At 43.6% G+C, this 17,496-nt stretch overlaps 1 protein-coding gene across 1 annotated transcript; it reads right to left on the reverse strand.

Moving 5' to 3' along the window:
• Window positions 1-236: 236 nt before the first annotated feature.
• On the reverse strand, window positions 237-17,456 carry znf644a (zinc finger protein 644a). The gene is made up of 6 exons (XM_077537958.1): window positions 17,175-17,456; window positions 10,814-13,256; window positions 6,307-6,873; window positions 5,077-5,202; window positions 1,981-2,083; window positions 237-1,092 (listed from the first exon to the last, which is right to left on the reverse strand). The coding sequence occupies exons 2-6, from the start codon at window positions 13,251-13,253 to the stop codon at window positions 888-890; spliced, it is 3,441 nt and encodes a 1,146-aa protein (XP_077394084.1). The 5' UTR covers window positions 13,254-13,256; window positions 17,175-17,456; the 3' UTR covers window positions 237-887.
• Window positions 17,457-17,496: the final 40 nt, after the last annotated feature.

Raw genomic sequence — 17,496 nt, forward strand, 5'->3', positions numbered from 1 at the left:
TAATTCCAATCGATTCTCGAGACTTGCTGCCAACTCCAATACACTCCAAATGCACACCACCACCACTGAGAAGATATCAAATGGGGGCCCTAGGCAGCTGCTATCATCATAAACAAATCCATTCTTTGACTACGCTCAGAGCTGTAGAGGTAAAGTAAAACATTTACTTTTTTGTTCATTCGTTTCTGTGTGAGCCAAACATACCATCATGAGGGGGAAAAAATATCAACGGAAAGTGGCATTGTGCATTTCTTTTTTTATTTAGAACACAAATGTTTTAAGCCTTTTGTATTTGTGATATAGTACATTTTGAAATTAATTTATTTAAAAACTGTATATTTCATTATTAAATATTGTAGACAATGATGGATGAGCGTGAAAAACATGGGATGTGTTAGGGCTTTTTTTTCCCCTAAAGAAACTGAATTTGTTTAATTTGAAAAATACAGAAATAATTACAAAAAAAAAGTTTAAATAAATGTGCATTTTGTTGCTCTCACTTTTTTAGAATTACTTGCTTGAAATTCTTCGATTCCGTGCCATTAAAGGTGCCACTGGGTTTTAATGATGGAGTAGAAAAAAAATTTCTCTCCATATTTTATAAATTGATACAGTAGAGGTGCTCCCAAATGTTGAAAAAAAGTTGAGGTAACAGTTGTCTTGAAAAGACACGTACTGCATGAAACAAAACTGCCCCGTTTGAAAGTGTACTCCAAAATGGTAGAAGATGTAAAAACTGAAAAAGGGCAATATCCAAAATCGGCTTCATCGACGTTCTTGAAGAATGTACTTTTGGCAAGTACTTGTTTGACTAAAAAAATGTGGAAAAATGTACATACACATACAGTCTAGTGAAAATCTAACATAAAAAAGGGTGCCTGTTGTCTTCAGGATGTGTCATGTGCAGCAATCGGCTGCGAGCTCTCCGGGTCCGTCTTGACGCAAGACGCCAAGTCAGCGGGCGGTAGCGAAGTGACCTCCACCAAGGCCAGCCCGGTGTGGGGAACACTGGTGTTCATAATGTGTCTCTGTAAATGCTTGACCCAGTCCTCCTGGACAGACAAGGGACCCTGGAACACCAGATCGCAGAACCTGGAACCACAAAAAACATCATTTATGACTCAAACTGATCTTCTAATAAGCAGCTTAGCTGTTTAGCTGTTCACAATGGGTACTACTTCTGCAAGCCAATGGCAAACAGTTTGCAAACTGGATTCCAGTTTGAATTTGCCGCCCTCTGTCTGCAGATGTGGCACCATGCACGCAGTGTGTACATGAAGAAAGGAGTTTGCGGTTTCATTTTTCGGCCATAGCGACTCGAAATTCAATTTCTGGCATTGAGCAGTTTTAACCGTTTCACATAAAATTAGTATTAGTAAAAGTGATTTTGCTTTTTTATTTGATTAAATAATTAGAACATTTGTGACAAAATTACATGTAAATGTGAATTATGAAAAAAATGTTTTACACAAAAAAACAAAACAAAAAAAAAACAGTAAAATTCATCTCATTTGTATTTTCTTAGTTAATTGATAACACCATTCTAAATAAGAAAATCCAAAAATTGTATGAGTACACAAATACACAAATATTAGTAATTAAATTATGGATTATTTTCAAAATGTACTATTTTATACAAATTTTTTAAAAATGTTTTACGTTAGTATTTTATTATATAATTGGCTTTTTTGGATTGTTGTTTTGTTGCTAAATAGTATTTGTATTGTGTTTTATTAAATGTTTGGCTTGATTATCAATTACTAAATCAATCCTAATAAAAATAAAACAATTATGAATGATTATTACTGTATTCTAAAATGAACTTTTAATTTTTACATATTTTACATCCACGATTATAAAACTATACCTTAGCTGTGAATGACCTATCCCGGCTTAAAAATCGAATGCGGTCCTTCTCCTGCCTAACCTGTCCTGGCTCTCATGAAGACAGAAAAGTATCTTGAATAATAATCCATTTACCTGCACGTAAGTCTGTAGGTTTCCTCTGGAGTTTGTGTTAACGGGAGCACCTTCTTCTTTGAGCTGGGCCTTAAACGCTGCCTCCTCGTTTTACAATCAAACTCTGAAAGAAAGCGTTTAGCATTAGAAATGTCAAAAATGGTCGAGACTGTGCAGGCTAACATTTTCATTGGTTTTCAAACGGCCTTTTCATGCAACTAAATTCAGAATGAAAATAACACCTTGAAACTTGGATCTCAAGCCGTCATCCGGCATGATGTCGCTTGACGCAAGACCACAAGAATCTTGTGAGACTTCATCCAATGGTGAGTAATGATGCTTTTAATATAGTTCTTATTTGTATTTAACTGTGGTTAACTACCAACTTTGTATTTAATAAAGTTTCCATTTTACCTGCAAATTTGACCAATTCTTCATGTGATGATTTCAAACATATTGCCATCTTGTTTTATATTTTTTAATGTATAAACTTATATATATATTAGGGCTGTCACTAACGACTTTTTTTCAAATCGACTTTACTTCTCATATTTTTAACGACTAATCGACTTAATAATAATAATAATAATAATGTTATTAATGTTTTGGCAAATCGACTGCGGCTCAGCTGCATCGTGCCGCCCGCCACACGGATAGACCTATTTTCTATTTTTGCCGGACGAGGACGACGCATCCGTCGGCATCCGTCAAATGGCAAACTAACACAGAACACATCGAGTGGGACAGGAAGACCGATGCAGTTTCAAAATAAAAATTCCAGTTACTTTTCAGAATAAAATACTCACCAGTTCCTACAATCATGTCAGCAAAACGTCACAGTACTTAATGCTTAATTCACTGTTTAAACACCAGCGAACGTGGAAAGCCACAAAATTATATATGACACGGCACATCCTTTTTGTAAGGACAACTTAAAAAAGGATGCTGCATGGAACGTCATAACATAAGCTATGGGAGTGGACAATGAGTTCAATCAAAAGAAGTCCACCTCCCTTTCTGCTTCTCTGTTGAACACGACTTTCTGTGTGTTTGTCATTGTTTTAATGCCACATTATCGCACGCGATCACGCGAGACACGACGGGAAGTTGCCGGCGACGGAGCTGCCAGACCGCAGCTGTGCACAGCCGGTGAGTGTTGACCAAAAATTGACGTGTCCGGAACACGCAGTCAAGACGCAGAGGAGCGGAGATGCAACGCACACGCATGCGTTGTAATCCCGGGCCAGATCCACTAAAGGTTTGCGTAGTTTGTATGCGACGCCAACCAGTATAAATGGAGCAATCCGGGAGCGTGTAATCCACTAAGCACGCACAGAAAACGGGGAAATGCATTGCTAACTGCTCTGCCAACCAGATTGCGCCCGGGTGTGCTGGTGGGTTTTACACGTACGTAAATGAGGTCATTTGCATACATTTGGCAGAGAAATTGCCCACTTCTATGCAAAGGATAAACAGCGTCTAATTCACTAACGCCAACGCTAATAGCCACACACCATTTGAGTGTCGCAAACAATCCGACGTAACCCGGGCTGATCAGCGATCGCGGTGTGTGTGTGTGGAGGGGGGGTGGGGGCATTTTGCGTTCATTTTCACGTGACAGATGCGTACTGTATGCCCATGTCAAGCTCTGAAAATATAACATCACTACAAAAAGTTGTAAAGACCGCAGAAAACGTCATTGGCTGCCCTCTTCCACCACTCCAGGACATTGCTAACATCAGTTATCATACAAGAGCCAGGACCATCAGTAGGAATACTTCTCACCCGTCATCATCATTTCTCACTTCTGTCCTCAGGGAGGCGATACAGATCAATCAGATCCCATACCACCAGATTCACAAATTGTTTTCTTCCCAAACGCCATTCACTCCCGAAATCACCAACATACACCAGTCATATGTTTAATTATTTTTTATTGCACTTTTATACAGTATTTTATTGAAGTACTTTTAAGTATTAATATTTTTTTTTTTTTTACTGCATTGATACTATGTTGTGTGTTTCCTATGGATGTCAAGGTGTATGATAGTTGTTTGTAGTTTTTATGCTTTTGAGGGAGCATGTGCACTTTTGTTGTATATTTTATGCAATGACAAAAGTATATCTACCTACCTACCTACCTACTTATAAAAAATGATTGCACCAATGAATTTTATTTTATGGACAATAAATAAATGTCATCCTCTCCGCTCGCTACAACTTAATGGCGCAAAATGAGGAAAACACCTCCTCGGTCTAAGCCCGCTTTGTGATTATTTCCTTTTTCTCGCAACTAAATTAACATGTGGTGTAAATCCGTTGCCATTTGTGGTAAATCAAGCACAAATTTGCTGTCAGCTCTCAAACGTTGTGGGCGTGTTTGTGCTGGTATATCATTAGAGCGAACCTTGATCTCGCAAGATGAATTCTCGCGGAATTTTGTGAGTTCACTAACTCCGGAGAATTCATCTTGTACCGCTCCTGAAGATAACTGCCGTTCCCGAACCACAGGAAGCCAGCGCCGATGCCGGGGCTAACAAACAAACTAACATGGACGAATTTACGATGCAATTAATTCTGTTCTCGCAGAATTACTCACCGTTTCCTTGTTGAATATTGAACAGCAAGAGGCGCTTCGTGCACTTATAGCTGCTAAGATGTTCGTGCTTTTCCCCCCTTCGATATGAACGGAGATGACATTTTAAAATTTTCACCAGTGGCCGTGATTGGTTAAAACAAACGTGTAGAATATGGCATGGTCCAATCAGCTCGAATTATTGTACAGAACGTCCCGCCTTATCCCAATGAAATTACTGTGGAGAGGTACCGGATTACCAGATGACATTAGAGCAATACCCTTACTGACTAGTACGTTAACAGGGAGGAAGCTGCGGGTGCAGTTGTGGAGCAATATTTAGCGCTCTTAGCGGATGCAGCACATTCTTAGTGGATTTGGCCCCAAGTTTTCTATTTTTCCCTCCCATTGTTTGTTTTAAACTGTTTTTCATCATTTGCTCTTTCTTATAAAAGGTGAGTTCTCTATAGAAAAAAAAAGTATATTCACCCACAGTAACCAATAAGGTTTTTTTGTTTTTTTTACTTCAATGGGGCGCTTACCGGTTCCCTCAAGCAAGGACGCTCGTCTCCGTTTTGAACATGCCCGCAAGTGGTTCGACAGGCTAACGCCACTGTGGAAAGTTGCCTTGCAGTGGGTGCACACCTTCTGGTTGAATTCACCTTTCTCTGTAAAAGGCACATTCAGCAATCACCAAAACAGCAAATCCAGCACAATTCACTTTTTGCAAAATAATAATTTAGAAAACACGGTGATCAGTAATGATTGTCTCAGGGTGGAAACTAACAAATTGCAAAGACTTTTATCAGTGTACTTTTTCAGGTATCTGTACTTGACCAGCTTTCTAGTGACTTTACTTTTAGCCCCTTTTGAAAACAGGTTTCTGTACTTTCTGCTCCTTTACAGAAAAATTCTAAGGTTAGTAGTGTAGCTGTATTTTCCCCCACTTGTTATCATTAGCTAATTCAACATTTTTTGTTTTGTCCGCAACATTAGAAAAGCTATGGGAAAATATTGTTTAGATGTCTCCATGATTTTTTTTCCTTCTAAGTTCCACTATAATTACTTTTTCACTTCACTGAAAGGTGAACTCTCTGAAGCACATTCATAAGTGAAGTTATTGCATACAAGTAAAGAAAAAAAAAAAAGTACCTCTTACAAGTTGGAGCACTCATAAGTACTCAAGACTTGAATTAGTACTTCAACTGTAAGTCTTTAAAGGGATACTTGACCCATTGAGCCACTTTCAACAGTAAGAAGATAATATATTGTCTATAATTAATGTGATAGCTTCATTATTTTTCATGAACAATTAATACCTTTAAAAACTAATGTTGCCACTTGTTGTCGACTGAAGATGACATCACCTGTTCTGAGAGGAAACAGGTCCATGACCAATCATGCTCATTTTGCTGACCAAACACAGAAAACAGGTGAGCCGTGATTGGTTGTTACCTATTTCCTCAGCACAGGTGATGTCTTCTTCAGCCAACAAGTGGCAAAATCAGTTTTGTGGGTATTAATTGTACATGAAAAATAATTCAGTTATTAAATTCTGAACAAAATATGAACTTTTACTGCTGAACTGGGCTCAATGAGTCAAGTATCCCATTAAGTACAGTATGTGAGTATTTTTCTCTGGATATTAGGTTAGAGTTACAATGGGCTTTTTCTGCACTAAAAACCTTGATGTGATGTGAAAGTGTGGCTACTGGATGTACGTATGATTCAAAATACAGGCAATGAGGCACTTCATTTCCCAGGCGACTTACCTGGTATTGGGATTGGCAGTGAAGACGTGACTCTTGGTCCCGAACTTGGTTCATTTGAGGAAACCGTACCAGAGTACTTGGATATGGGCAACGATACCTTGGGTTTGTTGTCTTCTTGGCACTTCCTCTTTTTCAGAATTCCTATTAATGCGGCCGTGTCTGTGAGTGAATGTTGTTCCTCTAACTTTGTCAGTGGTTGTTTTCTGTCAGAGTTCGTTTCCAACACTGAAAATGGAGGTATGGGTGGTTTCACATCAGTGCATACACTTGAGTCAGAGTCATCTTGGGGGAATCCATAGGATGATGACATGAAATGATTAGCTCCATAATGGAAATTATTTCGTCTCTTTCCTAGAATGTGAACGGCCCTCAAGTACTCCTTTTTGTTGCACATCAACTCCTTGAGTACAACTAACGGCGATTTGTTCTTTGATAAATGGGCTCGGCCGATCTTTTTGAGGTGGCCGCGTACGTGGTTGGACTGTCCTTTCCTGTTATCAAACATGTCCCCACATAATGGACAGGAGTGGATATCGGTCTCCTCAGAATCGGGTGGTGACTCCAACGCTGAAATAAGACAACAAACAACAAACATTAAGGACCCTGCAGTGTATATTCAGAGATTTGTTTCTAAATGCATTACATATGTCCATCCATCCATCATCTACCGCTTATCCGGGGTCGGGTCACGGGGGCAGCAGCTTTAGCAGGGAAGCCCAGACTTCCCTCTCCCCGGCCACTTCAACCAGCTCCTCCGGCGTTATCCCAAGGCGTTCCCAGGCCAGCCGAGAAACATAGTCTCTCCAGCGTGTCCTGGGTCGTTCCCAGGGCCTCCCGCCGGTGGGACATGCCCGGAACACCTCCCCAGGGAGGCGTCCAGAAGGCATCCGAACCAGCTGCCTGAGCCACCTCAACTGGTTCCTCTTGACGCGGAGGAGCAGCGGCTCGACTCTTGAGTCCCTCCCGGATGACCGAGCTTCTCACCCTATCTCTAAGGGAGAGCCCGGACACCCTGCGAAGGAAACTCATTTCGGCCGCTTGTATCCGGGATCTTGTTCTTTCGGTCACGACCCACAGTTCGTGACCATGGGTGAGGGTCAGAGCGTAGATCGACGGGTAAATCGAGAGCTTCGCCTTTCGACTCAACTCCTTCTTCACCACAACGGACCGATACAGCATCTGCATTACAGAAGACACTACACCAATCCACCTGTTGATCTCCCGCTCCATCCTACTCTCACTCGTGTACAAATCCCCAAGATACTTGAACTCCTTAGTTGGGACAGGATCTCATCCCTGACCCGAAGATGGTACTCCACCCTCCGACTGAGGACCATGGTCTCGGATTTGGAGGTGCTGATCCTCATCCCAACCACTTCACACTCGGCTGCGAACCGCTCCAGTGAGAGTTGGAGGTCACGGCTTGATGAAGCCAACAGCACGACATCATCTGCAAAGAGCAGAGATGCAATGCTGAGGCCACCAAACCGGACTCCCTCGACGCCTCGGCTATGCCGAGAAATTCTGTCCATAAAAGTTATGAACAGAATCGGTGATAAAGGGCAACCTTGGCGGAGTCCAACCCTCACTGGAAACGAATTCGACTTGCTGCCGGCAATGTGTACCAAACTCTAACACCGGTTGTACAGGGACCGAACAGCCCATATCAGGGGGCCCGGTACCCTGTACTCCCGAAGCACCCCCCACAGAGCTCCCTGAGGAACACGGTCAAACGCCTTCTCCAAGACCACAAAACACATGTAGACTGGATGAGCGAACTCCCACGCACCCTCGAGGATCTTGCCGAGGGTGTAGAGCTGGTCCACTGTTCCACGGCCAGGAGAAAAACCACACTGCTCCTCCTGAATGCGAGATTCGACTTCCCGACGGACCCTCCTGTCCAGCACCCCTGAATAGACCTTACCAGGGAGGCTGAGGAGTGTGATCCCTCTATAGTTGGAACACATCCTACGGTCCCCCTTCTTAAAAAGGGGGACCACCACCCGGGTCTGCCAATCCAGAGGCACGGTCCCCGATGTCCACGCGATGTTGTAGAGGAGTGTCAACCACGACAGCCCCACAACATCCAGAACCTTTAGGAACTCCGGGCGGATCTCATCCACCCCCGTGGGCCTGCCACCGAGGAGCTTTCCAACCACCTCAGTGACTTCAACCCGCAGAGATAGGAGAGCCCACCGCAGAATCCCCGGACTCTGCTTCCTCAAAGGAAGACGTGTCGGTGGAATTGAGGAGGTCTTCGAAGTCTTCCTACCCCCCCGACTCACCACGTCCCGAGTCGAGGTCAGCAGCACCTCATCTCCACTATAGACAGTGTTAATGGTGCACTGCTTTCTTCTCCTGAGACGCCGGATGGTGGACCAGAATTTCTTCGAAGCTGTCAGGAAGTCGTTTTCCATGGCCTCACCGAACTCCTCCCATGTCCGAGTTTTTGCCTCAGCATTCACCGAAGCCGTGTTCCGCTTGGCCAGCCGGTACCTGTCAGCTGCCTCCGGAGTCCCACAGGCCAAAAAGGCCCGATAGGACTCCTTCTTCAGCTTGACGGCATCCCTTACCGCTGGTGTCCACCAGCGGGTTCGAGGATTGCCTCCGCGACAGGCACCGACCACCACCATCTCCGATCGGCTGCCCCAACAATGGAGGAGCGGAACATGGTCCACTCGGACTCAATGTTCCCCGCCTCCCCCGGGACAAGGGAGAAGCCCTGCCGGAGGTGGGTGTTGAAACTCTTTCTGATTCCGCCAGACATTCCCAGCAGACCCTTACAATACGTTTGGGTCTACCAGGTCGGACCGGCATCTTCCCCCAACATCGGAGCCAATACACCACCAGGTGGTGATCAGTTGACTGCTCCGCCTCTCTCTTCACCCGAGTGTCCAACACATACGGCCGCAAATCTGATGATACGACTACAAAGTCGATCATCGAACTGCGGCCTAGGGTGTCCTGGTGCCAAGTGCACATATGGACACCCTTGTATTTGAACATGCTGTTTGTTATGGACAGTCCGTGACGAGCACAGAAGTCCAATAACAGAACACCGCTCGGGGTGTGATTGGGGGGGGCCGTTTCTCCCAATCATGCCCCTCCAGGTCTCACTGTCATTGCCCACGTGAGCGTTGAAGTCCCCCAGCAGGACGCGGGAGTACCCAGGGGGAGCGCTCTCCAGCACACCCTCCAAGGACTCCAAAAAGGGTGGGTACTCTGAACTGCTGTTTGGTACATATGCACAAACAACAGTCAGGACCCGTCCCCCCACCCGAAGGCAGAGAGAGGCTACCCTCTCGTCCACCGGGGTAAACCCCAACGTACAGGCACCAAGCCAGGGGGGCAATAAGTATGCCCACACCTGCTCTGCGCCTCTCACGGTGGGCAACTCCAGAGTGGAAGAGACTCCAACCCCTCTCGAGAGGACTGGTACCAGAACCCAAGCTGTGCGTGGAGGTGAGCCCGACTATATCTAGTCGGAATTTCTCAGCCTCACACACCAGCTCGGGCTCCTTCCCTGCCAGAGAGGTGACATTCCATGTTCCCAGTGGTAGCTTCAGTAGCCAGAGGTCGGACCGCCAAGGCCCCGACCTTTGGCTGCCGCCCAACTTACTATGCACCCGACCCCTTTGGTACCCCTCACAAGTGGTAAGCCCATAAGGAGGGGGACCCACGTTGCCTTTTCGGGCTGTGCCCGGTCGGGCCCCATGGGTGCAGGCCCGGCCACCAGACGCTCGTCTTGGAGCCCCGCCTCCAGGCCTGGATCCAGAGGGGGGCCCCAGTGACCCGCGCAAGGGAAAACGTGATCCATTTGTGTCCATCATCATAAAGGATCTTTTGAGCCATGCTTTGTCTGGCCCCTCACCTAGGACCTGTTTGCCATGGGTGACTCTGCCAGGGGCATAAAGCCATAGACAACATAGCTCCTAGGATCATCGGGACAGGCAAAACCCCTACACCACAATAAGGTCATGACTCACGGAGGGAGTAAATATTCATATTTTTAAATTAAATTAGAGCAAGAAATTTGGTACTTTTGACTGTCTATAATAGGTACTGCGTGAATTCCTAATCTGAATCGAAAATTGTGAATCGAATCGGGCCCTTGTGAATCGAATCGATTCTGGAAATCTGAACTGATACCCAGCCCTACCATATAGTTTATACAGTAGTCTGCTCGCGAGCTGGGAGGAGTAAGATGGCCACCCTATGACTTAAAGGGCTTGCACGCGTGTATGGGCTATCAGCTATCCAGTCATATATTCAGGTCAGTGGATGTACCTGATGTTTGACTGTGAAATAAGATTACTGAATAAAGTATGGATAAAAAAAAGGCTGCCTGAAATGGATAACAACGGGGGGATTTTGCTGCTTAGTTCCCATTCTGCAAACGCAATACTTATCAGAATGCCATGTTTAGTGCATGGCACATACATATAAGGTCTTTTTTTGGGTTGACTTCCCCGTTCAAAGAATCGAATCCAGAATAAATCAGTAATACCTTTTTTCATTTTGCGGAATGCTGCAATCTTCCGTCGGATTTTGGGCCTGTCTTCACAAGCCACTTGCTCAGGGGTCAGAACATGGCGTGCCGTGTAGGTCAGTCCCACTCTGTGAAGATGTCCTCTCACGTGATTGGACAAGCCCACTCCCGACTGGAAGATTGCTGGGCAGTACGGACAGTTCTTGCAGTCCAAGTCCAACTTTGGCATTTCGTCTGCCAAAGACTCCATCAATGGCATCGGGTGCGAATCAAAGCTTTGTTGGAACACTTCGGTTTCGATGCATTCTTCTTTTATTGTGGGTTCACTGTGGTCCTGTGCTGCATTCTTGGTTTGATCAAAGAGCCTTTTCGATGCCTGCAAAGCGCCACGTATTGACATTCTTCTGCTGTACGTATAAATGATATCATTATTTTCTTGCTTAACACCATTGCCTAGATCATCTTGATCTTTAAAAAGGGGAATGCCTTTTTTATCTTCCAGGTCTCCTTGGTTGAGTCTGTTGGGGCTTGGCAAAGATTTGGGCGAGACAAAGCACGTCTCTTGGTCAGACATATTGCGGTATGGTGTTGACATCTTTCTTTTTGATGGAGTCTTCTTGACGGGTGATTGATATGCAATGCAGTTGGGCAAACTGCCCTTGTTCGCAACTTTTGCAGCGTCATTGGATGATCCTGTGAGGCCATTTGGAGATAAAGTCATATCTTTCTTATCTGGTGTTTCTGCTCCCTGATCAGAATGTCTATTCCCATTAGTTGAATCGTGAGCAGATTTCCTCTGTCCCGCAACATGATTTCCATGTTTTTGTCGAGATATCAGAACGTTAATGGATTTGTCCAATTTGGATTCAGTGAGTTGGGACTTCACACCGCTCTTAATCTCATTACTTCTGAATAAATCCGAAATGTCGTTTGGCACTGTAGGAGAGACCTCATTCTTGATCATGATTTTTGACGTGAACTCTGCGTCTTCTTCGGGTGTGGAAGGAACAAAGTGACGCTCTCCGGATGGTTTTGTGGTTATCTTGCCAAACTGCTCCACTTCGTATTCCTCCAAATCTAACTGGTGGCGACGCCAAAGGTGATTTCTAAAAATACTTTTGCTAAAAGCTTTATAATTACAAATGTTACAAGAGAAGGCATCATATTGCTTGCCCCTGGTTTGTTTCCTAACGGTGTATTCAGTGTGCAGTATGATATGTCCCCGAAGATCGTGCCAACTTACCGTCCTGAAGTTGCATTTGTCACATTTAAAGTTTTTCTTTTCTTTCGCGTGGGTTTTTGCGTGTTGAACAAACGTGTTGGGGCAGCTTGTTCCGAACGGACACTGAGGGCAGAAAAGCTTTGCGTGGTTATCCTCGTTATCATCATCTGTCCATTTTTTCAGTTTGTCAGGTAGTGTTGATCTTTTTTCATGGTGCATGTTCACGTGCTCAATTAGTACACTACTTTGTCTGAAGGACTCTCCGCATTCTCTACAGATAAACATATTTGATGGATTATTCAGGGGATTATTTGGCGGGGGGTCTTCGTGACTTTTCATATGGCGTTGCAAATAACGGTCCTTCTTGAAAACGAGTTTACATTTCGTGCAAGGGTAACTCACCGCTTTCTCTTCGGAATGGGAATTTAACGTGAGCATCCCCTTAAAGGATGAAAGGTCATGACTTGGGTTGTGCTCATGTGAACGCCTCCCAGGAGAAGTGCAAATAACTTCCTTGATAGCCTTCATGGTTCCATTGGGATAATTTGGAACATTCTCCACTTGGGACGTCTGCAACTTGGAGGAAGTCTTTGACTGTCTGACATTGGGAGAAATGGAGTCCACATGGTCTTCTTTCGCAGAAAAATGCTCCGATAACATGTGAGTCAAATCAGGGCATAGGTCCTCCGAGGGATCCACCATCGTAACCATTTCCATTTTCCGTTTTCTTCTGCTCTGGGTTTTTAGACCATGCACTTTCTTTTTAGGCTCTTCGCCAGGTGAATCATTGTGATTCTCCCACACAAAGTGCATAAACTCATTACGGGGGTCCCACTTGAGGTCACTGGTACTACTTAAGTCATCTGATGATCTCTCAGGTGATTCTACATCAACCCCCCAAATTCCAGAAGTATCAATTTCTTGCACAGTTTTTAACTGGGTTATGCTTTTTTCTTCATCTTTCTCTGTGTTTATGCTGTTGAGTTCATCAGCCTGCGTCGCCTCATGTAGACAAAGTCCATTTCCCAAACCAACTGGAGACAACATATCAGCGTTCGACAGAACATCCAGGACACTGGATTGCCTTCGGGAAGGTTTGAAAAAAGAATCATTGCAAGGGGTTGATTCTTCTGTCATTTTCACGGGTTCTTGCAGAAGGATGAGGGCACTGATGTCGGGATCTGCATCTTTGTCATCTCCATCGACACTAGCCAGACATGACATTTCAGCTGCCATGACCTAAAGAAAGTAAATAAGTGTCATCCATTAAGAATTTTCTCAATCACATCAAAACCTATACTATTCTATAGACAATTCAGATAATAGCCTCTAAGCACATCACGCCTTGGTGGGCATGGGCCTATTACCCGTTTGACCATTTACCACGATTTTAAAAAGTCAAGGTTTCAATAACTGCTAAAGCTGGTAATCGCCCGTAGAGATGTCAAAATTCGTTGATCATCCAACAATTAAATGATTATCAAATTATTCAAAAAACTAATTAAATAACTGAGTAATCATTTAGAGCTCGTGTTTAAATTAAAATTGTCCAAATCCTGATTTCAGCCTCAGTAGCAGAGGTGGGCACTTCCGTCTCTCGAAAAAACGACACGGACTAAGAAGGACCATCAGTACTGACCCGGATCGAAGGACGAAAACCTGATTAAGTCGGTGCTTTCTGATTTCGACGGGAGTGTGCAGCATGAGAAAACGGTAACTTTCAGCCTGGAGTGGGCGCACTAAAACGTACACCGCTTTTTTTTTGCCCATGAATGTGACATGTATCAGATTATTTGATGTTAAAGTTGCATTGTGGAGTTTGAAATGTTATTAAAGCTTTTTCAACATCATGTTGGCTCCACCAAGGCCCAGAAGAAAGACTTTTTAACTGCAACCACGCCGATCAGCTTGTATATTCTTCCCTTCAGTGTAGAGTGTTCTCCACAGTTTCTTGGAGGTGGGGAGGGGTGGACGGCGACGTCATGCGGACATTTAGTGTTAGCTTACGACACAAGTGGGATAGAGCACTGCCCAAACTCCAGCTCAGACTTCAAGAAAATTGGGGAAAATAAAAAATAAAAAAATTATTCGAGTGCACAAGCTTGACACAGAAGTTGCTGTTAGGCTTTAGGCCAAAGGTGGCAGTCGCAAGTAAAAAAGTGACAAACTCCACTTTAAAGAGAGAAGTACAATTGGGGTTATGCGCTAACCACTTGCACGCTCAGGTAAATAGAATGAATCACTTCTGCCACTTCACTCAGCCTCATCAGTAAACATCGGAGTCCTTACTTTTGTTTACTTTTTAAATATATATATATTTTTTTACACAACATCGCTGAGGGACATGCCAAAAATAACCGAGTCAGATGTCCATCGACTGAGCAACATTGAAAAAGCTCCACAGTCAAATGTTGACAAGTACGCTCTACGCCTCATCCTACATTGACAACTATGATACATACTGGCATACTAGCGGTATGCCAGTAACTAGCAAAATTTTTCCAAGAGGCTAGTCTAGTCAACAGAAATATTTTTAAACATGTTTCAGAGCTTGAACTGCCGTTAGCTTGACTATGACTATCTCAGCAGGTATCCAAGGCAGAAATGACGAGGAATCGTTTCAGCCTGAGCATTAGTAATTATTTTTGCATGATTATGCCTATTTTGTCATTGTGGAGGGTAATAATTGAATAATTGCACAGCTCTACTCAGCTCTACATGGTAATAAATGTATTAATATAGCCTACATCAAAAAGGGTTTGCTGGTGTACCACACTCCACAGGCGTACAGTCCCAGCCAGTTTGTGGCGTCATGTTTCGCACATCGTAAGCAAGTGAAAAAAAATGTTTTTTTCCTCAGCGATTCTTTTGCCAGTGGTTATTTTTGCAGCAACCGGCAGCAGCCCTCCTCCTTGCCGTGAATGGCTCTGACTGGTTAATCAGAGGAGCGAGAAAATGCCGCGTTTCCTTGTAGACATTACTAGCGTGTATGAATAAGACAAATGTGCACTTTTAGGGCGCTGCGCGGTAGAAACGTGCACGCCTTTTCGTCGAGAGCATATTAGCTTAGAGGTCGATTAGCATCACAAACTCACGTGAATTAGATGGCGAATTACCAGTCACGGTAAAATAAACACCGCGGATTGTTGATCTTGGCCAAACAATACGCGACCGCTTCAGTATTAACCAACCACCGTCTGTTTTTTTTCCCCATAAGGAGTGCGTCTAATGAACTTTTGTTCACCCCCAACCACACGAGTTGCTTTTTTGAGGCAATCGTTTTCCTGCACGATTTGCTAACGATTGTTTTTTTGGTGGTTGTTGTTTTTTTTTTTAGCATTATATCTGACCTCTTGTAGCAAAACAGCCTCCACACAACGAAGCTCACTCCCACTTTGTCGAAGACGCGACAGAACTGGCTGTTGAGAACTGGCTGCAGCTCTTGCTTGCAGCCTCACACGCTCCTACATTGTTTTTTGTGCAGCAGCGAACGACGCGTGTACGTCCAAGTTGACACAAAGACGTATAATGTTACGCATTACGTCATCACGTCATCACGTCAATTTCGCGATGTCAAATTTTTATCATCTAAAAAAATACATCGGTAATTTTGCAGATGATATTTTTTGGAACATCCCTAGTGCTAGCATTACCAAGTAAGTGCCTCAATATTGTTATTAGAGATTGTAGGTGGTTTATATGCACTGCCGTTATGTACAAAAGCACAATATGGTGCTTTTTTTAGTATGAGCTCTTCTTTTTTTTTTCTACAATATTGTGAAGTTTTTTTAAATATCGCCAACCCCCCCACAATATCGTGATAATTATCGTATCGTGACCTTCATATTGTGGTAATATCGTATCGTGATGTTTGGATATAGTTACATCCCCGCTATCAACTCCGCCCCGCTTGCCTTTTTTTTTCTTTTTTTTTTAAATCCCGCTTCTGTTGTGTGAGGGGTTAAGTGGGCGGAACCACAACAGTGATTGGAAATTAGCTAGCGGGGAGGGCTTTACTGCAGCGACACTGGACAGGCACACACACACACACGCGCACACGCAGTGGCGTCTAAAGCGTCAATACAAAATTTGTTGCGGACCGAAAACCCGCGGTCCTTAAGGGCGTATTGTCCCGTGAAGGACGGACCGAACGGTCCGGTCCAAGACCGAGAACCGTTGCATCCCTAGTGAACACACTGTACTGTATGACGTTGTTGTGTCCATGCTGAGCTTTGATTTGTGCGCATGCATGCCACTTCACGGATGCATTTGGTGCACAGCAAAAGTAGCATTTGTATTACTACATAAAAAGATCAGATTTAACAATAAATCCTAATTGTACATCATATAATCATACATTGTAGCTAGTGTTGACGTAGACTGTATTATTTTGATGTCCTTTGTTATTTTTTCCCCAGTACAGTAATGAACGCTTCATTGTTTTGTTTACAACCATTTTTTTTGTACCGACTACTTTTGTTTCTAATCAGAAATGCAGATAAAATCGTGTTATTCAAGAATTACTGGTCCACCATCAGCTATTTTAATGTTTTCTAATCTAGCCTACAAATTAATAAAGCATAAATGTCCAGATTTGAATATTTAATTGTAACCATTTTCTAAAGAACACAAGCTCGGAGTCAGACAAGTGTTGGAACTGAAGGGCAATAAATGTGTCATAGCATTTTGTTGTGATTGTATTGTATTGTATTGTATTTTAAATAAAGATGCCTTAACTTGATCCACAACAATTCACAATTCAATTCACAAGCTCTAGACAAAATTGTGAAGAGACAACTCTCAATTTATTTCGCTAAACGCCTGTAATCTTTGTGTAAAACTGAAACTTGCGTCACAGTAGTTTAGATATGTACACCAGCTCACATTGTAGTTGGGATACGTTTCCAGAGTAGCTTGGCCAATTCTCATTGTTTTGTTTTGCTCTTTAGAAAACATGTCATATTTTGCACTAATATTCGCCTGCATTGTTGGATGCTGCTTGGCATGAGCAGCAGACCAGTTCCAACAAGGCTGCTCCATGCCCCTCCAAAAAACCTCATTACCTAGGCTAAACTGGAGCTAATGTCAAACTACACGCCACATTCGACACGGACAACAATGAAATATCAGGAAAGGAAAGAAACAAGCACACATTACCCCTCAACGTTGTGAATGTAAACTGGAGACGAGGAATATCGTGCATTTGATCATTTCTGACTTTCGTCTTCCATCTACTTCACAGTCGCCATTTTCCGTGGTGGTCTGGTGTGGCACAGATCATTTAAAAAAGAAAAAGAAAACATTGGCTTCAGTGAATTCGTCGTTTACCCGGCGATAGAAGCAACAAAACTGTTTAAACCCATGAGAAATGTAAATAAAGCTCCGAATAAAAATGAGTGGAGTTGCTGTCGCGTTTAATTTCGTCACACAATATTAGGATTCGGCGTGTGCAACCCCGCGCGATGTACTAATGGTTTGT

The sequence above is a fragment of the Festucalex cinctus genome, chromosome 1 (genome assembly GCF_051991245.1).
Source record: "Festucalex cinctus isolate MCC-2025b chromosome 1, RoL_Fcin_1.0, whole genome shotgun sequence".
NCBI lineage: Eukaryota > Metazoa > Chordata > Actinopteri > Syngnathiformes > Syngnathidae > Festucalex > Festucalex cinctus.

What these genes read in the sequence shown, in the direction of transcription:
- znf644a (XM_077537958.1), bottom strand. Translation starts at nt 13,253, where the DNA reads ATGGCAGCTGAAATGTCATGTCTGGCTAGTGTCGATGGAGATGACAAA. An exon ending in ACTGCCAATCCCAATACCAG is followed by an intron (nt 5,203 to 6,306) that starts GTAAGTCGCCTG and finishes TGCCTTTTACAG; the next exon opens with AGAAAGGTGAATTCAACCAG. An exon ending in ACCTACAGACTTACGTGCAG is followed by an intron (nt 1,093 to 1,980) that starts GTAAATGGATTA and finishes TTGTGGTTCCAG; the next exon opens with GTTCTGCGATCTGGTGTTCC.